Below are 25,383 nucleotides of genomic sequence, written 5' to 3'. Positions count from 1 at the left end.
GATTGCAGTGTTTGGTTGTGCTGATTGGAGTGCGATCTGATGGACTGATTTGTGGTTTGCATATTGGCCAATACATGATATTCTATACCACGCAATCATTATGGGTTGGCACAATCAATTTAAAGCATAGTGGACTAGTTTATGGTTCATTCTTGTGCAAATCTATGCATAGAATTAGATCCGTTGAAAGTTAAGTTAAAGCATAATGGACTAGTTCGGGGTAGGCAAAGTTGGCTCTTCTATGATATGAGGACTTTGACTCCCAGAATTCCTGAACAAGCATGATTGTCTCAGGAATTCTGGGAGTTGAAGTCCATAAGTCACAGAAGAGCCAACTTTGCCTACTCCTGGACTAGTTTATGGTCCATTCTTGTGCAAATCTAGGCATAGAATTAGATCTATTGAAAGTTTAGTTGTCTGCTTAAGTAGATGAAAGACTTCAGGTACAAATCCGAAAATAAATTGATGTTTAATATATTAATTGATCACATTTTTAGAATGTGTTAAAAAGTAAACATAGCCACCTGGCTATCCAAATGAAAGTGGACTGCTTGCTTTCTAGCAAAATACAGGTGGTAGATGGTTGTAAAAAACCAGAGTATCTCGACTCCAAGTAAGCTTTTATCTATCATTTGGTAAGCAACAAAGAAAAGGTTGGTCGACTTTTTACTATTGTCTGGTGGTCCAGAGTTTGGTCTAAATGCAAACAATGGATTTTCTGTGATATTAAAAATAGAACTTTGAAAATGGCATGCACTTTGCTGCTTTACATTCATTAATGCTGCCATCTAGTTTAACAAAATGGTACTGCCCTCTGCTCAATTGATTTCTTTTTTGACTGTTAGCATTATCTAGAGGGATTTTTAAAATATATTAGTAACATATTTTTTTAAAAAAATATGGCCCTAAAATTATGAATCGTTTTAGAAAACTTGACAGTTTTTAAAAAATATTAACATTTGGAAGCCTTGGAATCGGTAAGGTGTTTGGAGAAAATTGAAAAATATATATAACACTTTCCTACTAAAGCAATGACAACTTGACCCAATCATAGTTTGGCTTGATGTGAGTATACTTTTCACAGTTGGGTGACAATTTTCCACAGATACATATCAAAGTGTAATTCAAGATGAGTTCATCTTCCCTCTTTTCCCATTATCTACCAATATATAACTTTTCCTCTCATTAACAAAATATGGAAATTAAAAAACAAAATGTATCAGGCTAACTCTAAACAGGGAATGTTGTATGATTGAGACTAGTGCAGATAAAGGATCCATGTAAAAGCCTCATCGAAGAGTCCTTGATACAAACTCTATAGCATTCTCAAACATTTATTCCTAGAGCTCACAAAAATAATAGTGTGTTTGAAACAGATATAGATGTTCAATATACATTAATATATTTTTGTGTTTTTTTTCTCCAGGAATTCGATATAGCAACTCAGTTAGTTCTGATGAAATAAAAGCTTTAGCAGCTTTGATGACATACACGTGTGCAGTGATGGGTAAGTTAGCAATGAATGAGTAAATATCAAGGATAGGCAGAGCAGACTTGGAAGTCAGTATGCTGAATATTTCTTGGTGATGAGATTCACTGGAATTATTGTATATACTACTGTTTTCTGCCTTTAAAAATAATACTAATGCATTGCCTCCTCAAAAAATGGTTATTTGATCTAAGTAGATAACAAAAGATTCTTCAAGAAAGTGGAAAACAAGTCGGAAGGAGGCCATGGGTCCTTTGGATGAAGGAATCAAAGATATTGCTAAAAGAAGAAAACTAAATTGTAGAGAAGCTGAATGTATATGGAGATTCTCAATCATTCAGGTCATAGTTGTTCCAAAAATACTTTTTCCAAAAGGCAACTAGACTTCCTTGTTTTTTTCTTTGAAAATGTCTCATTTCACATCCAAAAAGCTTCTTCGGGTTTTTTTTACTAAAGAAGCTTCCTAGATAAGAAGTAAAATATTATCAAAGAAAAAAACAAGAAAGCCCTATTGCCTTTTGGAAAAAGCACCTTTGGAAAAGAGAAACTGAAGAAATTGTTTGCTTCTATCTTCATAGGAGAAGATATAATGATGACAAATGAATATGCTAGGCCATACTGACAGGTTGACCATCAACAAATAGCTGGACCCTGATGACATTTACTTAAATGTTGAGATTGTAGACATAACTATTATTATTATTATTATTATTATTATTATTATTATTATTATTATTATTGATTGGATTTGTATGCCGCCCCTCTCTGCAGACATAACTAAATATGCATCCTATCTAAACTTGTGCTCTGTAGTTGAGGATTGGACAATATAACTCAATTTTTAGTAAGGGCTTGTAGGGAGATCCAGGACATTATAGATCTATAGCTTAACATCATTTCCATTAAGACAAAAGAAACTGCTATTAAATAAAATAATCAAATATGTGGAGAGGCCTTGCTCAAGAATACTCAACATGCTTCCCTAAAGGAAAGTCCTATTTAAATTATCTACTATTAGTTTTTTGAGAGTGATAACAAACATGTATAAGATAAGCCTATAGATAGCATCAACCTAAGTTTAAAGAAAATCTTGATAGCCAAGGAATAAAAGACCTAATTCTCTTATGGATAAGGAGTTGACTAAAAATAGAAAAAGGATTAAGTGATAATTTATGGAGTTATGTAACTAATGTTTCCCTGAAAATAAGACCTTGTCTTATATTTTTTTGAACTCTGAAATAAATCCTTGGCCTTATTGCCATGTACGCAAAAGCCCATTGGGTTATTATCAGGGGAGGTCTTATTCTGAGAGAAACAGGGTATTGCTCTCCCCGATTCTGTCTTGGAACCAATGTTTTTAACATAGTTATGTATGACCTGGAATTGGGTGGAACCACTGAGGGGCTGCCTGCTGCTGGTGCGATCGATATGTTCCCGGGAGTGGGCGGGTGCCCCTGATGCGAGATTCGGCTTCTGTGCATACACGCAGAAGCGAAATCTTGCAGGACACTCGCACATGCAGGATTTTGGCAATTTTCACCGATTTCTATGCTTCTGCGCATGCACAGAAGAGGTAGGAGGTAAACCACCAGGAGGTGAACCACCACAAAACAGTGCCCCCCACTCCTAACCCCTCCAGTTAGTGCAGAAGGATGCCATGGTCAATGGTATTGAAAGCCGCTGAGAGGTCAAAAAGCACCAGGATAGAAGATTGACCTCTATCTCAGGCTCGCCAGAGATCATTCATCAGCACAACCAAAGCAGTTTCTGTGCTGTAACTGGGCCTGAATCCTGACTGTTGAGGGCTCAGATAATCAGCCTTCATCCAAGGACCGTTGGAGCTGGATCAACACCACCTTCTCAACAATCTTCCCTATAAAGGGAAGGTTGGAGACAGGACAATAGTTGTTTAAAACAACTGGGTCCAGGGAAGGCTTCTTGAGGAGGGAGCATGCAATTGCCTCCTTGCAGGGAGCCGGAAAGGACCCCCCCACTCAAGAAAGCATTGACAATCTCCTAGACCCAGCTCCATGTCACCTCCCTGCTGGTCAAAATCAGCTAAGAGGGATACGGGTCCAATAAACAGATGGCTGAGCTCACAGCTCCAATGGCCTTGTCCATCAGGTGTCACCAAGTCAAACTCCTCCCACACAACAGGACTAAAATGAGCCCCTGTCACTTCGACTGACTCATCGGCTGACGCTGCTGACATATTTATGATGATTACATTGTCTCAGGCAATGTTCCTTCTAACCTGCGCAGCGCGCTGTAGTGCAGGCAAATCCCAAAGACGGTGCACCGTTTTCCAAGCCCACGCAGAGCCAGCGCCGTTTCTCCCCGCCCAACAGCTGATCCGCCCCTCCCAAGCTGTCAGCGGGGGAGAAACCCCAGGCTTCTCCGGCTCTGTCTGGGGCTACCGTGGTGCGCACCCACCTCACCTGCAATCTCAGAAGAAGGCAGAAGATTAGGGTGGGGGGACTGATGGAGGCCAGCCCCCTTGCGCTAATCAAGGCCGCCCCGCAGGCTTTCTCGAGCACCGAGGGACGCCCTTCCTCTTCTCAGCTGCCGCTGCGTGCCCCGTTTCACTTGCCCAGCGGCAGGTGTCTCTTGCGGGGTCCCTGCCAGCAACACCCCCAGTTTGGATGGTGACGGCTAGTCGCCAAGGGCATCTGAAATGGGGGCGCTGCTGGCAGGTACCCCGCAAGAAACGCCTACTGCTGGGCAAGTGATACGGGGCGCGCGGCGGCAGCTGAGGGGAAGCGGAAGGGAGTCCGTCGGTGCTCAAGAAAGCCCGCAGGGTGGCCTTGATCGGCGTGAGGGGGCTTTCTCCATCAGCCCCCACCCCAATCCTGCAGCCCAAAAGAAAGCAAAAGGGAGATGAAAGCGGAAGAAAAACAGAAATAAAGGTGAGAGAAATAATAAAAATAATAAATAATAATTGCCCGCCCGCTGAAGTTCAGCCGAGTCTCCTCCCCACCCTGGCGCTGGGCCAGGAGCGAGGTCTTGGAGGAGGGGGGCTCTGGAAAGGGGCTCCCCCCCCAGTTGGCCCTCCCCTCAGGCCAGGAAGGGGCCGGCAGCCCCGAGACCCCCTCCGCAGCCGCTCTCTGCCTTTGCTGCCTCTGCATCGAAACGGGAAAGGTGCTTATTCCAGGCAGTTCCAGGGCTACATGGAGCGCAGGCAGCCCTGTGGGGGCCTCCAGACTCTCCTGTTTGCTTTCACCAATGCTGGCTAGCAGGTCCGGGGCCACCCTCGTATTTCAATGACCTCGTAGTGAAGACGGGACTCTGCAGAGTGTTTGCTAAACTTTTCTTCTCCCGAACCCCTTTTCCCAGTTTTAAAAAGGATGCTGGACCACAAAAGGGCTTTTATGGGATTCGTTTACTGGCGGTTATTGTTAAAATTGACACATTTTCTACTCCAGATTGTTCGGTGGTTTTTTAACTTGATAAGTTTAGGGGAGAGGAAGGGGGAAGGAAGAGAGAGAGAAGGAGGGGGAGAGAGAGAGAGGGAGGAAGGGAGAGAGAGAGAAGGAGGGGGAGAGAGAGAGAGGGAGAAAGAAGGAGGAAGGGAGGGGAGGGGGAGAGAGAGAGAAAGAGAAAGCAAGAGAGATAGATAGAGAGAGAGAGAGAAACTTTCAATAAAATCCTAGAAGAGGCCAAAATCCCTGAGACTTTGAGGGAATCATACATAACTGTCATTCCAAAAGAAGGGCAAGAAAAAGATAAAATCGAAAACTATAGGCCAATCTCGCTCTTAAATGCGGACTATAAAATCTTCATGTCGATATTAGCGGAAAGACTTTAAAAAATCTTAAATAAAATTATTAATATAGATCAATGCGGCTTTTATTTTATTTATTTATTTATTTTATTTATTAGATTTGTTTGCCGCCCCTCTCCGCAGACTCGGGGTGGCTAACAACAGTAAAAAGATAATATACACAAATCTAATATTAAAAGTAATTTAAAAAACCCCAATTTAAAGAACCAATCATACATACAGACATACCATGCATAAATTTTATAAGCCTAGGGGGAAGGGAATATCTCAATTCCCCCATGCCTGACGACAGGTGGGTTTTAAGAAGCTTACGAAAGGCAAGGAGGGTGGGGGCAACTCTGATATCCGGGAGGAGTTGGTTCCAGAGGGTCGGGGCCGCCACAGAGAAGGCTCTTCCCCTGGGTCCCGCCAAACGGCATTGTTTAGTCGACAGGACCCGGAGAAGGCCCACTCTGTGGGACCTAACTGGTCGCTGGGATTCGTGCAGCAGAAGACGGTCCTGGAGATATTCTGGTCCGATGCCATGAGGGGCTTTATAGGTCATAACCAACACTTTGAATTGTGACCGGAAACCGATCGGCAACCAATGCAGACTGCGGAGTGTTGGTGTAACATGGGCATATTTAGGAAAGCCCATGCTTGCTCTCGCAGCTGCATTCTGCACGATCTGAAGTTTCCGAACACTTTTCAAAGGTAGCCCCATGTAGAGAGTGTTACAGTAGTCGAGCCTCGAGGTGATGAGGGCATAAGTGACTGTGAGCAGTGACTCCCGGTCCAAATAGGGCCGCAACTGGTGCACCAGGCGGACCTGGGCAAACACCCCCCTCGCCACAGCTGAAAGATGTTTCTCTAATGTGAGCTGTGGATCGAGGAGGACGCCCAAGTTGTGCACCCTCTCTGAGGGGGTTAATGATCCCCCTCCCAGGGTAATGGACGGACAGATGGAATTGTCCTTGGGAGGCAAAACCCACAGCCACTCCGTCTTATCAGGGTTGAGTTTGAGTCTGTCGACACCCATCCAAACCCCAACAGCCTCCAGACACCGGCACATCACTTCCACTGCTTCGCTGACTGGACAAGGGGTGGAGATGTAAAGCTGGGTATCATCTGCATATTGATGATACCTCACCCCATGCCCTTGGATGATCTCACCCAGCATTCTTGGTGATCATCACTTAGGCTTCAACATACATTTTTATCAGCATTTATTTTTTTGATTTCATAGAAAATTAACACCTTAGATTAAGTATTTGTATAAAAAGTTTGTGAATAGGCCAAATATTCATACAGAATACATCATAAACTAAACTTTACAAACTAATGATCAGGTATATTATGTTACATTATGTTTTGTAATGTTATATCATGTTATATTATATAATATTCCTTTTCATTATCAGCAAAAATATGTTACATATATGTGTGTATGTAATATAATGTAATAAATGTAATAAATATAATGCCCTTACTTAATAAAAACCTTAATAACCACATGGCAACACAAACAAAATATCACTTCACTCCGAAATGGATATCACCAAATGAATTAATTACTTACCCAAATCTTTTCTCTCCCTCAAAAATTCTAACCTACCAACAATTATTAGACGAAAATGACAATTTACTAACAAAACAACAACTCCAAGATAAAGGGATAAATCTGGATTGGTTAACATATTTACAAATTAACTCCAAATATAAGGAACACAAAAACAAAATTTGTTTTCAAAACAATAACCCAATAGATTTAATTCTTTTTGGCTCAAGTGCAAAAATGATTTGTAAATTTTATAACTACTTATTAATGCAGGATAATATGGAGGAACAAGTTAAAGGATGTATGATTGTCTGGGCCCAGAATACAATCAATTTAATGGAATGGGGAAAAATTTGGACAACAAACTACAAAATTATATTAGCAACATCATACAAAGAAAAACAATTCAAAATGTTTTATAGATGGCACTTACCCCCCCCCCCCAGACTGTCAAGAATGTATCCGAACGTTTCCCCAAAATGTTTTATAGATGGCCCCCCCCCCCCCCCCCAAGACTGTCAAGAATGTATCCGAACGTTTCCCCAATCTGTTGGAAATGTAAAATCCACCCTGGAACTTATTACCACCTATGGTGAACATGCTCACGTGCCAATAAATTTTGGAAATAAATTAAAAATCTTTTGGACCAAGTCATATTGAATAATATAATAGCTAAACCAGAATTATTCCTCTTAGGTATCTTTAGACAAAAACTCCTACAAGAAGACAGGTATCTTACTATACAAATCCTAACAGCAGCCAGAAGTTTGGGAGAAATGGTATCAATAGTTAACAACAAAAAATATTTATCAATTTTCTCAAAAAATAAGAATTCCCCCCCCCCTTCTCATGCTCCAAGCAAAAACAGTTAACAACACAAATACCAATTACAAATAATCTGAATTCAAATATAGACTCTTGCAACATAATTTTTCAACCACTTTGAAACACTGAACTATTTACAATGTTACAGGAAGACTAAGACTTACTGTCTCAACTCTACATTTGACCTTACTATCTCTTACCATATACACTCACTACCCCCTTAGACTATAAAGTCGTAAACTTCAAAAATGTCTGCCTATTGCAGACATCCCTTTTCCTGTTCCCTATCCTACCTCCCTAATTTCATTCACTTACTTTTTTTCTTCTTTTCCTTTTGTTTTTCTCCTTTATGACTTTACCTGTTCATTATACATTGTGCATACTTATCTTTTATCCTCTGTAATGTGTAAATATATACAATTGCTGTTATAATACATGGATATAGATCATTCTATGTATATTACAATTTTTTTCATTATGTACCCCCTTCCTTTTCCTCTTTTCCCCATTCTCCTTCCCTATCCTTTTTTAAAAAAAAATTTAAATTCAGTAAACTATTTTTATTAAAGATAAATATAATGCCATTTTTTGCTTCTCTTATTCCTGGTGATTTTATCCAATTTTTAGAAATATCTTTGCTTAAGTTGCAAAAAATCCTACAATATCTTCTAAGCAGCAGATCTGCTGTCATTTAGTAGGCTTATGATATTAATCATGAATGAATTTAACATGTCTAAATGTTTTACTTGCTTTTTTCTAAGAAAAAAACCCTTTGAATTAAAAGACAATAACCTCTCAACAGTTCTTAAAAGTTGTTCTCATATTACATTTCTGTTGCTGGATAAGCTAATTTGTTGGTAATGGTGTATTTCAGACGTTCCTTTTGGTGGGTCAGAGGCTGGTTTGGCAATTGAGCCAAAGAATTATACAGTAAGTATATATTCTTCTTCTACTCTACAGGGTATCATTGAAGCTTGTGGATACTCTTCAATGGCAGCCATATGTAGAACACATTGCAGTAGTTAGTCTGGAGGTGACCAAGGCATGAATGATATAAAATAGGACCTACCAATCTTGGAATGGCTACAACTGGCACATCAGATGAAGCTGTGCAAAAGCCCTCGTGTCCATAATGCCTCCTGCTCCTTGAGCTGGAGTTGTTAGCCTGGCCCTAGGACATGGGTAAGCAAAGTTGGCTCTTCTATGACTTGTGGACTTCAACTCCCAGAATTCCTGAGCCAATCATGCTAGCTCAGGAATTCTGGGAGTTGAAGGCCACATGTCATAGAAGAGACAACTTTGCCTACCTCTGGCCTAGTATGATGACTATTTGGAGGCAGGAGGGTAGTGTAACCTGTTGAGTGTGCAGAACTCTTGAGTTATCAAGGACATGCACAGAGGAAACTTGGGATTCCAGCAGATATCCAGGAGATATGAGTAATTATTCAGTCATACAAGATAGATATATTAAAGTGTATAAAATAGTATTTACTTTAGAAATATCACAGTCAATTTAAACAGTCCGGTCATACACATTCAAATCAGTCAATAACTCACGATACAACAATATTATTACCAGCCTGTCTTTGTCTTACATATTAGACATACTGTACATTACAATTTACAAATACATCAAACTATCATCAAACACACAGAGCTTACTATATCAGTCACAGTGAATCAGCAGAAAAAACAGAGTAGAGAGATCAGGATCATGCTTTCTGGCTCCTTCTTATGGAAATTTGCAACACTACCTCTTAAAGCTATAGTACTTCAATACAAATAAACACTCAGTGTCAGCTTGTTTATATTGCAAACCCAACTGTTTTGTACATGGTACTAATAACCCCATCTAGCCCCAAGGATGATGCAATTCTGTAACCAGTGAGCTGCACTACCCAAAGCTATTCAAGGGTCAGCTAAAACCTAAAATCCAGACCCTTATAGCCTTCAGAGGGATAAGATATTAATAGAATCACTTAAATCTCCAGGAATAGAGATATATGGTTACCTCATCCGATGGCAGTGAATGAGCACCTTGGAGAAAATACAAAACCATATAGCAATCCACATAGTAGAGGCCAGAAGTGGGACTTCTTTCCCAACCAATACCACTTGGAATGTACCCTGAAGGAAAAACGCAAATCAACACAACAGTGTACTGCCCCCGATCTTTGAGCTGGATTTATATTATTTCTTTAAAATATATAAAAGGAATTTATATATTGAATTCCTATATATTGATTTTATATATTGATATATATTGAATTTATATCTTGAATTATATATTAAAAGAATTGCCTGCTAAGGCAAAATCCAATGCTGAAAGATTTTTGTCTTATAGGATGCAGTTTATTCTTGAAAAAAATGATAATGTAGATGTCATAGGTTTTTGTTACAATTATACTTTTGGCATCCCTGATAGAGCCTATAATAATAACTGAATGTTGATACTCTTATACAGGAAAATGAATTGGAACAAATAACAAAAAAGTTCACATTGGAATTGGCCAAGAAAGGTTTTATAGGTGAGTTCGTTTTTGTAAAACAATAAAATAAAGTGATTGTTTCACAAGCTGCCCAAATATTATAAGAGGTTAAGAGATTGTACTCTAATCTGTTGTCCTCTTATTATAGCAATAGCATTTAGACTTATACAGTGATCCCTCGATTTGCGCGTTCTCAATTAGCGCGAAACGCTGCAACGCGGTTTTTCAAAAAATATTAATTAAAAAATAAGTCCACGTTTTTTTTCCTACACCACGGTTTTTCCCGCCCGATGACGTCATACTGAGGGAGAGAAGGGAAGGAGGGAGGGTTGCCATTGCCATTGCCGCCAGCGCTGCCCCAAGAAAGCCGGTGAGAGGAAGGAAGGAGGGAAGGAGGGAGGGAGGGAGAGAAGGGAAGGAGGGAAGGAGGGAGGGTTGCCATTGCCGCCAGCGCTGCCCCAAGAAAGCCGGTGAGAGGAAGGAAGGAGGGAGGGAGAGAAGGGAAGGAGGGAAGGAGGGAGGGTTGCCATTGCCATTGCCGCCAGCGCTGCCCTGTGGGTAGCGGCGAGGAGCCCGGAAAAATCACCATTGCATTGCCAGCCTCCGAACTTGCGTCGCTCCACCTTCTGCGCATGTGCGGCCATGGAACAAAGGGCGCGCATGCGCAGATGGTGTTTTTACTTCCGCATCCAGTATAACGCGGAAATCGGTTAGCGCGGGAGGTCTTGGAACGTAACCCCCGCGCTAACCGAGGGATCACTGTATACTGCTTTACAGTGCAGGCAGCTGACAGGCAGGATTATGTCTTATTATATTGAACGATAGGACCCAGCATCCTCTACTGAGTTTTACATAGTTGTAAAAATATGGTCTACAACAGGGGTTGACAATCCACGACTCTGGAGCCATAGAAGGCTCTTTGAGCCCTCTGCTGTTGCTCCCTGTTGCAGTGGCATGACCAGGGCCTAAGTGTGGCAGTGGCATGGCCGGAGCCTTAGAGTGGGAACCTGCACTTGCCTTTGTGTAGCAACATTATTCCATCTTTGTTGCACCAGCAAAGGGGACTGAGAGAGGACATTGGGGGCTGATCTTGCAGGGTAGGGGCCATCCCCCAAGCCTTCTTCCTCCCTCGTCAGTGCGACCAAGAGAAAGAAGGAGGCAGCCTGGGGAAGCGCTCCCCTACCCCAGCCCAGTGCCGAGCAGAAAAACCCAGGGGTATGAGGAGGCTGGCCTGGCAGAAGTGCCCACATTGGTGAGTCAGATGGCCTGGCCCGGCTCTCACAGCGAGATAATGTTCGCCACTTCCAGACGCGAGATGAAAGTTGGAGAGTGGGGGTGGGGAGAGAGAGATTATGTTCCACTCAGGCAACCTCGTGGTGCTGTAGTGTAACAGCCTGACAGTCATTCCTTTTGCAACGCAAGGTTTATTTTTGTATCTTTCCAAAGACAGAAATTTCCTTACAATTATTCCCTGGGGTGGAGGTTGGAAAGTGGGAGAGGGAGAGAGGGAGGAAGGAAGGGAGGCAGAGAAACAGAGAAACAGAGAGAGAAAATCTATTTCCCCTAAAATCCTTGATTTGTCTTATTTACTGAGCTGCAGAACAAGAAGCATAAGAAGACAAAAAACCTGACACGGATTTATAAAATCTGTAACACAACAATCTATGTCAGTGATGGCGAACCTATAGCACGGGTGCCACAGGTGGCACCCAGAGCCATATCTGCTGGCACGCCAACCGTTGCCCTAGCTCAGCTCCAATGTGCATGTGTGTGCCAGTCAGCTGATTTTTGGCTCACACAGAGGCTCTGGGAGAGCATTTTTGGCTTCCAGAGAGCCTCTGGGGGATGGGGAAGGGCATTTTCAACCTTCCCCATCTGCATGAAAGCCTTTGGACCCTGGGTAGGGCAAAACACAAGCCTACTGGGCCCACCAGAAGTTAGGAAACAGGCCACTTCTGGTTTCTAGAGGGCCTCCAGGGGGCAGGGGAAGCTGCTTTTGCCCACCCCAAACATTGAATTATGGGTGTGGGCACTCTCGTCTGTGTGATAATGCGCACACATGCTCTTTCAGAACCCGAGGAAGAAAAGGTTCGCCATCACTGATCTATGTCTTGCTATTTATTCATTTGGCATTTTACATTACAATAGTTTCTCTCAAACTTCATGATGCTCTCTGTAAAGGATAGAATACAGTCCCTATGATTTTTAATAGCTATGATTGGAGATGATAGTTACTAGTTGAGGAATGAGTTACATTGAAATGAGAGAAAGGAGAGAGGGAGGGAGAAAGAGAAAGAAAAGTGAGAGGGAAAGAGGAAGGTGAGGGAGGGGGAAAGAGAGATGGGAGAGGGAGAAACAGATGGGAGAGAGAAAGATGAGGGAGGAAGGGAGAGGGAGGAAGAAAGGAAGACAAGGAGATAGAGATGGGAAGAGGGAGAGAGAGGGGGAGAGGGAAATAGAGAGAGAAAGAGATAAATGAGAAGGACAAAGATGATGGAGAGAGGGAGAGATACCTGTTTTTCATAGAAAAGAAAACACCAAGAGCCATAAAACCTTGGTAGGCTTGGCTTGGGCGGGTGTCATGTGACTTGATGGGAATGAGTGACATCAAGTTGGCCACGTCCACCCAGGCTTTGCAGCTTCCAGTGTTTTGTTTTCTGTGGGAAAGGGGTCCAAGTGGCATTTGAGTCTTTAAGCTTGCTCACCCTTGGGCTAGAATAATGCCTGCCATCTCTTTATGGATATCTGGCAACTAGATTGGTTTGAATTATTAAAATCTGATAATTTTATTATTTAATTAGCACTATATCATATCATTTTGACAAGGATAGAAAAAGTGTCAATTTTGCAGAATTCTACTCCTTAATATCCATTTTTCATTATTAAGGAAAATCCAGTATTTTGCAACATTATTGCCTAATTTAAAGGGCCTTAACCAAAATAACCTTAAGGGCAACATGGTGGTCTAGAGGTGAAGACGCTTGCCTCCTATTTGGAAGGTTGAGAGTTCAGTCATAGCAGTGGCAGATGTTTCTCTATCAGGAAGCAAAGAGAAAACATGTGAATTCCAAGTAGGCATCCGGCATTCCACTTAGTCACCTTGACTCACCCTGAATAAAGGGATTACAGTTCATAAAAAGGAAAAAAACCCAATATGCTCTCCATTCCTTCCTCTAATCTAGTGACTTTATTGCTCAGAATTTTTTTATTATCTTCCATCCTCTCCTCAAATATTTGCAGAGGTTAACAAAAATATATCCATATCTTGTTTTTAGAGGAGTCTAATTTTTCCAGTCCTTCAACCTTTTTCTTCCTGCTTACAATTTCCCCCCCCCATTCTGGTGCAGAGTGTACTTTCAATTCACTTCTCTTTATTTTTGGTTCCATAATGGTTATCACTGTAAGAAGCATATCTGGAGTGATTTTTTAAAATAAAGAAACAATTTTGCTACTATGGCATTTCTAGGTTTTAGGATTTGGGCTCAAGATCTGCGCCTACTAGTTCTGTTTTATCGCAATACTGCACTGTTTAATAACTAAAAATATGAATTTCAGCTTTGTGTGTAACATTTAGTGAACAAAGTATAAATGTCACTGAATAAGATTTTAGTTGGCTAAGGATGGACTTTAAGCATTCTATTTATCTCTTATTTTTCTCAGTTAAGAACAAGTGTGCAGTCCTATAGCTTTTTGCTTAGAAATATATTTGAGTGGGATTTCTGACATGCTTATTTCTTTCTTTAGATTTATGCAGATAACACAACTTAGACTATTTTGTACAAATTTTATTAGTCAATTCATATGTTCAGTTCTCCTTTTCCAACCTTTATTAAAAATAATTAAGTTGCCATCCATTATTTACTGAACTTGGTACTACAGTATTGAATAAACATACTTAGGGTTGCATAGAAAATGCATAAATTAAACATATGTTCAATTTTATAAATGTGTTTGTACACACACATACACACAATTGATTGACTGATGTATTCTGGCAACATTTGTTATTTGTGCTAGAAAAGACCAGATTAAAAAATTGACTGCTGTAACTTTTTTTTAATATGAGCAGGTCCTGGAATTGATATAGCTTCTCCTGATATAAACACAGGAGAAAGGGAAATGTCCTGGATTGCTGATACGTATGCCTGTACACTTGGACACAAGGTAAATTTAATTTTGGGGCAAAAAGCTTGCTGTCTAAATAACTTTGCAGCTCGCTTCCTTCTCTGAAGATTTGATTTAAAGGTTTAGCCGTACTACATTTTTTCAAGCTTGTTCCCTTTTTAAGTGGTAACTACACATATTTCAGGAGATGACACAGTTCTCAGCTTTCTGGCCTTGGGAAAATAAATATTTAGTTAAGAACATAAGAAGAGCCATGCTGAATCAGGCCAAAGCCCATCAAGTCCAGCATTCTGTGTCACACAGTGGCCCTCCAATTGTACATGGGGATCTTGAGCAGAAAGAGAAGGCAAAACCCTCCCTTTCCCTTGACTCCCAACAAATGGTACTCAAGGGAATCCTGCCTGCCTCAACCAATATAGAGGCAGCACATGGACATCCGTTTCAATAACCACCGATACACTTGGCATCCATGAATCTGTCTAATCCTGCCTTGAAGCTATCAAGGCTGACAGCTGTCGTGACCTCTTCTGGAAGTAAATTCCATAAACCAACGACCCTCTGGGCGAAGAAATATTTCCCTTTATTTGTCCTTGCTTTCTTACCTATGAGCTTTAGCGAGTGCACCCTCGCCCTAGTATTATGTGATAGAGAAAATATTTTTTCTCTATCCACCTTTTCTATACCATGCATGATTTTATATACTTGGCATAGTTATATACAGTTTCATATTGATAATTGCAGGATATCAACTCATATGCCTGTGTGACTGGGAAGCCCATAAGTCAGGGAGGAATCCATGGGCACATTTCAGCCACAGGCCGTGGAATTCTATATGGAATTGAAAACTACATCAACAATGAAACATATATGGATTTTATTGGCCTTAAAACTGGTTTCACTGGTAAAACATTTGTTTTGCAGGTAAATATAGTATGTAGGTGCAGTGGGAGAGATATAATCTCATTCTTACAGGTTACTGTTTGCAAGTCCATCCTTACAAATTGGGGCTGATACTGCATTTCAAAAGTGATAACATACCAATAGGACTCAAATTGAGCTGGGATATTTCATTGTATTTATTAAAACAATCTTGTAAAATTTGGGATTTTGATATTTTGTCTGATTCCAGATAATTTGTTTATATATAGCTACATATTATGTACAGTATCATATATAATTTATTATGGTCACATGCATTTTTGATGAGATTCATTACTATGTGCATACTCACAGACATGGTGCTACTATCCCAAATTTATCCACTGAAGATTTCTTCATTGAAAGCTGTGAACCATAATTTCTCCTGATTATCATGTGCAAATTGTTGGATAGAAGCTAGGGCTGAGAGAGAAAATGACTGGCACAAGGCCACCCAATTGGCTCCATATCTAAGAGGGAGCAGATCTGCCTGCCTGCTTGACTGACTGACTGCCTACCTACCTTTGAAAAAAGAAAACAGTGAAACTGAGAAATAATGATCTGCTGGATGGCTGGATCTGGGTCATTTATGAAAATTTTCAAAAGCACTGGAAGGATTATGGATAGTCAGGCTAGTGAGACATGCTGCCCTGGGAATGCTTTGGAAAGAGAGAGAGGTAATACATGTCAGATTTGGCCTTTTCTTTTTCCTCAGCCAGCAGGGCTGATGCCTTTAACATTTTGCCTGCTTGTCATCTACTTTCTATCAGAACAATGTCTACACAGAGTAACCTCATTTTTTTTCTATATATGGACCGCAACATCTGAAATACATTGCAGTTTGAGCATATACTATAAAAATACCTGTTCATGGAGCCATTTAGAATAGAAAGTATTCACACCTCTTGAATTTCTTTTGAAGTAAATTACTACCATCTGCTTTAAGCTGTTATAAGCTCCCATATGGCCATATAATTGGCTAGGACTTATTTCTGGAAATTTGCTCAACTCCTATCATAGTGCATCTCAGTTTTTTGGGTAGAGATAGATTAGTAAAATCATTCTGTAGGCTAACAAGATTTGGCTCCTAAAATGTCATCAAACCTCAGATTTTACAGCACGATTCATCTAAGACATGTTCTACCATGGAACAGGTCCTTTGTGTTTTTTTCAATCCACAGAAATGTAAAAAGACTTCAACAGAATGAGACCAAATTTAATGGGAGAAATTAGAAAAAGAAAGATTAAGTAGAAAATAGTCAAAATATGTGTAGGAACTGCAAAAAGAAAAAAAAAGAAAACATTCTTCCAAAAATTTTCAAGGGGAAACAATCAGACATTGTTTAAATCCCTTCTTTTCCAGTTCAGTTTTTAAACTCAGAGTAGAACATATGTAGACTTTACTACTCCATATTTTTGAGGTATGTTTAGCTCATACTATGAGGAGGAAGCAGAAAAACATGCACAAGTAGCATGTGTGCACCTATACTTCTGTTTATCCTGGGGTGTATGCTTCTGCCCCCCCCTCCCCCAATTTTACTGCATCCTTCAGTCTCGAAAGATCATGGTATCATGCTCTGGATTCCCCAGAGCGTGAAGCTTGGGTAGGTTAGTATGAAGGATAGACTTTTACCCAAGCAGCAGATCCCCCCTCCCCACATCTCTGAAATATTCCAATTGAATGGCCAAGACCAATAAGATCGGTTCCAGCTACATCACAGGAGTTATCAGAACGTGGCTGTACAGAGACACAAACTGCTTCCGGGACTTCGGCTCCGGATTTTGCCTCACGTTTTACTCCTGAAGCCTTTTCCAAGTATGGATATAGACACAAGGCAGTAGAGGTTTGCAGTTTAGAGTTTCCCTTCTCCTAGTGGTTGACCAGGGCGTCTTTCGTGTCTTGCCGTGCTCTTAGTGTACCACGTCACTTGCAGAGACTGCATTCATGACCGTTGACTTACTCTAGTAGGTTTCATCCACTCAGTTCAACGGAATCTGTTTTCACTTGCTAGGAATAGACAAGTCCCTATATCTCTGAAGGTCAATGACCCATCGGCTAAAGCTGTTGCCTGGGGTGTGGCCACTGTGCATGTTACAGATAGTAGGAGCCACAGGTGAGAGCTGAGTGACAAGTGGGGACCAAAGGTGAACGAGCTGCCCTAAAAGCTGCCCTAAATGAGCTGCTGTAAAAGAACACGATATACTCCTATACCAGAGGTCCTACCCCTCCCTGAGCATCCCATACCTGTGTTGCTTACAGGTACAGTATTTCACATCTAATATTTATTTATTTATTCAATTTTTATGCCGCCCTTCTCCTTAGACTCAGGGCGGCTTACAACATGTTAGCAATAGCACTTTTTAACAGAGCCAGCATATTGCCCCCACAATCTGGGTCCTCATTTAACCATCTCGGAAGGATGGAAGGCTGAGTCAACCTTGAGCCGGTGATGAGATTTGAACCGCTAATCTTCAGATCTACAGTCAGTTTCAGTGGCCTGCAGTACAGCACTCTACCTGCTGCGCGACCCCGGCACTTGATGCTGGTACCGACCAGCAACTAGGATGTCATAGAGAGATCCCTAAAGAAAGCCTATGTGATATTCCATTAGAGTAGTTACATTGTACAGAATAAGCAAAATTCTCATGTATATTTTATACATTTATTCATTTATTAAAATTCTTCTCATGTATATTTTTCGCATGTATATTTTACACTACTTTGATTATTTTTTTAAAAAACTTCTTGATGGCTAGAGAGCAATCATAGCCAGCACTAATTGAATATATCAGTTTGGATTTGGGATGTGTTAGGATTATGAATAATGGCATATGTCTATTTTTTCCTTTTATGTTACTTGAATTTTAGGCCACACTTGTTTAAGAAAAAAGATTCTGAGTATTCAGAATATCTGTTTGAGTTGGTAACCATGCTATGTCCCTGACAAAAAAGACTGAGCTCTGAAAACATATGGTATAATAAGATTACCCTTCTACCTGTTCTCCAAAGATCTGTAAATGGTGGACATTTTAATATTTATTAATTACTTGATTAGCACTGTTTAATTAATTGATTGCTGAGCTGATTATTTATTTATTATTAATTAATTAATTAATTTATTAGATTTGTATGCCGCCCCTCTCCGTAGACTCGGGGCGGCTCACAACAACAATAAAACAATTCAAGACAAATCTAATAATTTAAAAACATTAAAAAACCCCATTATTAAAACAGACATAAACACAAACATACCATATATGAATTGTATAGGTCCAGGGGAGCTGTCTCAATTCCCCCATGCCTGACGGCAGAGGTGGGTTTTAAGGAGTTTACGAAAGGCAAGGAGGGTGGGAGCAGTTCTAATCTCAGGGGGGAGCTGGTTCTAGAGGGTCAGGGCCACCACAGAGAAGGCTTTTTCCCTGGGACCCGCCAAATGACATTGTTTAGTCAACGGGACCCAGAGAAGACCAACTCTGTGGGACCTAATCGGTTGCTGGGATTTGTGCGGCACAAGGCAGTCCCGGAGATATTCTGGTTGTCTAGTTAGTAGATTAATTGATTAGAGTGACAGTGACTAATAGACAGCGGATATATTAAGGGATTCATTACTGTGAATATTGCAGGATTGACTAATTAATTGAGCATCTGTTATTGATTAGAGTAGCATTGATTAGCACATTTACTGTTTTAACATTTAACTGATTAGCATATTTATATTTAACCGATTGATTGCATCATCAAGCATATAAGAGATCAATCAATTCAACATTGGATACCAACCAAAAAAAAAGATTAATTAATTCAACATAAGATACACAAATAAAAGTTACTGTACCTATAACACAAATCTACCATGCTAAGAAAAATATCCACTACCAAACTGCTAAGCAAATAACCAATAAAAAGTAAAGACATCTCTACCAATGGCACAAATGACTCCTCCAAATGCTTCCTGTGTACAGATTCCTTCAAGGAGAATGAGATACCATGAAATGCTACCTATGTAACAAGTACGCCCATCTCAGATGCCTGAGATTAACCAAAAGTGTCGTCCAAACATTCCTACAAACATCCCCAAATACACTTATCTCTGCTCATCATGCAAACCCAAATTAGACAAATTGTGTCATGTCTGAAAGGCTCGACACCACGGAAACACGACTATCATCCCTTAACAACAGAAACTCGCTTAGCATCTCTTGAAAACAAAAATTCACAGAAAATTTAAGATTAAGATTAAGATTTATTAGATTTGTATGACGCCCCTCTCCGAAGACTCCAGCAACTCAAAATTTTATTCCAATATAATCACAACCATCCACCTACTATCTACTAATAACATCTCCTTACTCATCAAAGATGCTTTTAAATGAGAACAAAAATGTTCCAATGCTATTTTATTTGGTCTTGAGGACACCAATGAAAATTATGATATTACAAAGATATCCAACATCAATGTTTTCTGCGACGGCCCTAAGTTCATATGGTCATGCTTAATGGCTCCACACTTCTGCAACTGTCTTCAAAAATGAGACTAGCAAACACAAATTCATATATATTATCAATTCAATTGTCAGAAGCAACACCAACCATAACAACTTTCGTTCAAGAACTGACCTATCCACACTACAATGAGTCCGCTCCTGTAAACTACACGCTGAACTCAAAACATGCCAAGATTTGGGAGACACTGACTTATACATGACTTAACTTCCTCAAAATCTATCATTACAGACCTTAAATGCAATCTACTTAATACAAGAAGTCTCGTAAACAAATTACCAGAATTCCTCCTTTTACTAAAAACAGCTATTTTTGACATTATATTTGCCTGTGAAACATGAATGAATTCATCCCTCCCAGACTCCATTACCAGTAGCCAGCAGTGCTACTCACGAGTAAGCTTCCTCCTGACTAACCACTCCTGCCTCCTATAGGCCCTGTGAGTCCTAGCATCAAGAAGAGGCTCCTTTTCTTCTCCTGAGTGACTCATCTCAAGAGGTGCAGAAGGCCCTGGTTGCTCTTCAGCCTCTGACACCATGTCCTCTTCGCTTTCAGGTTCAGGTATGAGGAACACAGGCCGCTTGTACACCACCACTGCATCTGGGTCCTCTGGATCCATTGTTAGTTGCGCAGGATGCAAACAGGTCACAACAGGCCTCTGCCATGATGGCACAATTAAGTAGGTTTGGTAGTTGCTGAGTTCTGGAGCAGTTGCAAATAAGTCCTCGGAGAGGGGTGGCATACAAATCTATTATTATTATTATTATTATTATTATTATTATTATTATTATTATTTCTCTTGCTTTGGGGTCAATTATTGAGGAAAAGCAGAACTGTTGCACCTTAAGATAAATGTTCTAGAAATAGTGAAAAATACCTCTTACTCTTTCCTAAGTGAAATAGAGATGAGCTTTACTTTCATTTAACTTGTAGAGAAATTGGGGTTGAAAATAGAGGGGTTTGGGGAGATAGCAGAGGTGAAAGGAAAAATTTCTGATGGAAGAATATCAATGGAGATTCTCAGATATCTAGTTCATGATTTTCTCAAATTTATCTCCTAATGGAGAAAAATTATGGAAAAGCGGAGACTAGTGACGAGAGAGGAAATATTTCCAAATCATACTTTTAATTACATGTATAAATTGATTGGTTCCAAAACAATGAATGACATAGGATTCTAGATTTGATTCATATTGAGGAATATAGGATTGGAAAATGGAGAAAATATTTTTGTGCCAATACAGATATTCTCCTGACTGACAGCTGGAGATTCCAAGAATGGGTTGTGACTTTGACCTTCTGCCCAGAGACCGAGCCATAAGTGAAGCCACGACTTATTGCCTCTCTCTATGGCTCCAGTTTTCAACTTGGTCTAGCCCTAGAGAGATCTTTTCTGGAGCAGTTATGGACATCGAAAACCATTCTTGGACTCTCCAACGAAAGAAAAGATCAGGTTTTATTGTGATTCGGAGCTGCAGTCAGCAGGAACAGCAGGTGCTCTGCCTGTCAGGGTTCCAAATAGCATCCAAAACTAAATTAGAGTCTAAGACAAAGTATTCCTCAAAGTTCCAATTTATTAATTGGCACATCTGGGAGAAACCCGAATGTGAAGTCCCAGGTTCCTCCACCCAGTTGAAAGTTCAAGCCCTTGCCCCCACACACCCAAGTCCATCGCGTTGACCAATCTTTAACTGCCAAGGTGCAGGAGTGCAAAGACAAAGACCACCCTGCATTCCCTCTATAGGAGCTTGTCTCCATACTAAATGGTCATACTGGCCAATCCAGGGTTCCTGGCAATGCTGCCAATCTAGCTGTCCCTCAGCTGGGACCTGTGTGGCACGTGCTGGCTAATCCAGTTCTCTGGCACAGCCACCAACCCACAGACACCTTAAACATGCTCATTTGAACTGACAAGGCTAAGGGAGGACTCTCTATTCATGGCTACTGTGTTTGGTAGCTGTTATTCGGCTTGATAGCCCTTGTTAGAAGCCACTGAGGTGATTTTTTTTTAAAAGTGTGATTTTAAAAACGGAGCTGTTGAGAGTGTGCTAATCAGCTCAGTGCTGCAGCATTGCCACAATCTTTCAGGCTTAGCTGCGAAGCCCTTGGTTTCCTCAAAACATGTTGGCATCCTGTCAGTTGAAATCAAAATGGCGGAGTGCCTCTGACAAGTCTGGAGATTCTGGGCAATCATCAGCTTCGCTGGAGCCCAATAGCAAGGGAGTTGGCAAGGCTAAAACAAGCCTCTAAGAGAGCAGCAGGCAAAATCAAGGCTCTCCGCTCCTCTAAACGTTCCAGCACTAAGGAGAAGAAAGATGTGTTTTAAAGCCCTTGAAAAACAATTGTCAAGGGTGGCAAAGTAGCATGGCTGCCTGCCAAATTCTTCCCTGACAGTTACAAACCTTTCCTGGGCCTGTCAGGAGGCATTAACTCAGCCTCTAGCTGCAGTTCCCATAGGCTCACCACCAGAGGGAGCAAGGGAGCTTTCTCTTGTAATTTTTAAACAGTTGACAGCAAAATTAGCTTGGATTAGGGGTAGGCAAAGTTGGCTTATCTATGACTTGTGGACTTCAACTCCCAGAATTCCTGAACCAGTCCTGTTAGCTCAGGAATTCTGAGAATTGAAGTCCACATATTGTAGAAGAGTCAACTTTGCCTACCCCTGGCCTGGATCCTTTTGCCTGCATGGCAACTGACAGGCAGAGTGGCTCTCCTAAAAGGTCAGTTCCTACACTTACCTTTATGCCACTACGGCCAGGTCCCACCCAGGGAACAACCAGGGCCCTCAGCTTTCCCAACAAATTAGGCTGCTTATTTCTCAAGCAATTTTTAAGGGCATTGCTATAGGATTGCGCAACCCTTGTCCCCATGGACTCTTGTATGCCTTCCCACCTTTGCCCCTCATTACTGCTGTCTTCAGGTAAGTCCTTCTAAAAGGGGTAGAGATTCTGCTGGTGACTCTTCACTGGTCCAGGCATCCATGGTTTCTGGACTTGGTGAGTCTGTCAGTGGGCCAGCCCTGGAGGATCCTCCAGGAGAAAATTTCCCTCAGGGGTCCTACTCCACCTGGAGCCTCAATTGCTCTAGCTGACTGCTTGGCACCTGAAGGGGAGCTCTTGAGGGAGGACAAATATTCCTCCACCATCCAGGCCTCCAGAAGGCCTGTTGAACCATCAGGATTTACAATGCCACATAGAGAGCTTTTGTCACTTGGTATTCAAAGAGCTCTATTGACCCTTTGGCAGCTTTAATGCCCCAAATGTTAGACTTCCTGCAGGACAGTCTGGACAGGGGGCTGTCACACAACGCCATCTGTAGGCAAGTGGCAGCCATCCCCATGGTGTTGGCCTGTGAGAACAGCGATTCCCACTGTTTTATCAGAGGGGCAGCCAAGTTTCATCCACCTGTAGTCCATAGTTTTCCCTCTTAGGACCCACCTATGGTACTGCAGGCATTCACATCAGAACTGGTTGAGCCGCTAAGGACTACTATCCATTTTATGACATTGAAAGTCGTCTTTTGGTTGGTCATCACCTTGGCAGGCAGGTTTCGGAGTTAGCAGCTCTGTTGGTTAGGAACGACCTCTGCATTTTTCATGCAGATAGAGTGGTCCTCAGACTAGATCCCTCCTTCATTCCGAAAGTCAACTCCTGGTTCCATTGGGCACAAGATATTGTCCTACTTAACTTTTGCACAGGGTCTTCCCATGCTCTTGAAAGACAATTGCATACACTGGATATACGGAGGGCTCTCCAAATTTATATCAAACGGACAGCCAAAGATAGAAAGACAGTCACTTTGTCTCCTTTCAGCCATCATCATTAGGATCCATGGTAACCCCATCGATGGTTAGCAGATGATTCGAAGCCTGTATAGCCAAGGCCTACCAGTCTAAGAACCTGGCATTGCCTGGTTGCATAATGGCTCAGTCTCCTATGGGTGCAGCCAAAAATTTGGGCTATACAAGCCTCTGCTGAGGAGATCTGCATGGCAGTGATATGGGCCTCCTTATTGCCATTTATTCCACACTATATGCTAGATACCTTTGCATCAGTTGACACATCCTTTGAAAGAAGAGTTTTACAGAAAGGCCATCTATTGGGAGGGGGGGGGGGGGCTCAGGCCCAACTGGCTTCCTGCCATTAGTGTAGTAGGCTTTGTTAAATCCCATTCTTGGACTCTCCTGCTGTTAGTCAGGATAAGGGCCATTGGTCTTACCTGATATGTTCCTTCTATGACTGACAGTAGGAGAGTCCAAAACCTCCCTGGCAGCCCTTGGGACCAGAGACCAGGTTTAACTAAGGGCACGAGAAGGCTTTTAATTACAGCTGCACCATCATCGAAAACTGGAGCCACAGAGAGAAGCAATGGGGCGTGGCTTTAATTATGACTCAGTCTCTGGGCAGGAGGACAACGTCACAACCCATTCTTGGACTCTCCTGCTGTCAGCAATAGAAGAAGCATATCAGGTAAGACCAATGCCTGTTTGATCAAAAACCAGGAATGTAGCCAATATAATGAGGACGGAAGACTGAGTTCACGTTGACAGGGCATGATTGGGTGGGAGTTAATTGAGGACTTAGATAACTTTTTCCTGCAAATTAATATGGGAAAATGACTCCAACGGTCCTTGGAAGAAGCCGATTATCTAGGTCCTCAGCAGTCAGGATTCAGGCCCGGCTACAGCACGGAAACTGCTTTGGTTGCGTTGATGGATGATCTCTGGCGGGCCTGGGACAGGGGTTTATCCTCTGTCCTGGTGCTATTTGACCTCTCAGCGGCTTTCGATACCATCGACCATGGTATCCTTCTACGCCGGTTGGAGGGGTTGGGAGTGGGAGGCACTGTTCTTCAGTGGTTCTCCTCCTACCTCTCCGGTCGGTCGCAGTCAGTGTTAGTGGGGGGTCAGAGGTCGACCTCAAGGTTACTCCCTTGTGGGGTGCCTCAGGGGTCGGTCCTCTCCCCCCTGCTATTTAATATCTACATGAAACCGCTGGGTGAGATCATCCAGAGGCATGGGGTGGGGTATCATCAGTACGCAGATGATACCCAGGTGTACATCTCCACCCCATGTCCAGTCAACGAAGCAGTGGAAGTAATGTGCCGGTGTCTGGAGGCTGTTGGGGTCTGGATGGGTGTCAACAGACTCAAGCTCAACCCGGATAAGACGGAGTGGCTGTGGGTTTTGCCTCCCAAGGACAATTCCATCTGTACATCCATAACCCTGGGGGGGGGAATTATTGACCCCCTCAGAGAGGGTGCGCAACTTGGGCGTCCTCCTCGATCCACAGCTCATATTAGAGAACCATCTTTCAGCTGTGGCGAGGGGGACGTTTGCCCAGGTTCGCCTGGTGCACCAGTTGCGGCCCTATTTGGACCGGGAGTCACTGCTCACAGTCACTCATGCCCTCATCACCTTGAGATTCGACTTCTGTAATGCTCTCTACATGGGGCTACCTTTGAAAAGTGTTCGGAAACTTCAGATCGTGCAGAATGCAACTGCGAGAGCAATCATGGGCTTCCCAAAGTATGCCCATGTTACACCAACACTCCACAGTCTGCATTGGCTGCCGATCAATTTCCGGTCACAATTCAAAGTGTTGGTCTTGACCTATAAAGCCCTTAATGGCATCGGACCAGAATATCTCTGGGACTGCCTTCTGCCGCACGAATCCCAGCGACCGATTAGGTCCCACAGAGTTGGCCTTCTCCGGG

The 25,383-nt window shown here is 41.9% G+C and overlaps 1 protein-coding gene across 2 annotated transcripts in view; it reads left to right on the top strand.

Annotated features, from left to right (window-relative positions):
• The window catches only part of LOC139160725 (glutamate dehydrogenase, mitochondrial-like), a 35,187-nt gene that overhangs the window by 740 nt on the left and 9,064 nt on the right, over window positions 1–25,383 (top strand). Inside the window, exons 2-6 of one of the 2 annotated variants that reach the window (XM_070738967.1) lie at window positions 1,427–1,507; window positions 8,507–8,562; window positions 10,097–10,160; window positions 14,191–14,285; window positions 14,988–15,167. In XM_070738967.1, coding sequence (XP_070595068.1) covers window positions 1,427–1,507; window positions 8,507–8,562; window positions 10,097–10,160; window positions 14,191–14,285; window positions 14,988–15,167 — 476 coding nt within the window. The remainder of the gene's footprint in view (window positions 1–1,426; window positions 1,508–8,506; window positions 8,563–10,096; window positions 10,161–14,190; window positions 14,286–14,987; window positions 15,168–25,383) is intronic. The other variant, XM_070738968.1, reaches the window with a different exon arrangement.

The sequence above is a fragment of the Erythrolamprus reginae genome, chromosome 2 (assembly GCF_031021105.1).
Source record: "Erythrolamprus reginae isolate rEryReg1 chromosome 2, rEryReg1.hap1, whole genome shotgun sequence".
Lineage (NCBI taxonomy): Eukaryota > Metazoa > Chordata > Lepidosauria > Squamata > Dipsadidae > Erythrolamprus > Erythrolamprus reginae.
The sequence above is the reverse complement of the archived record's forward strand: the minus strand, read 5'-3'. Positions and strand labels throughout refer to the sequence as shown.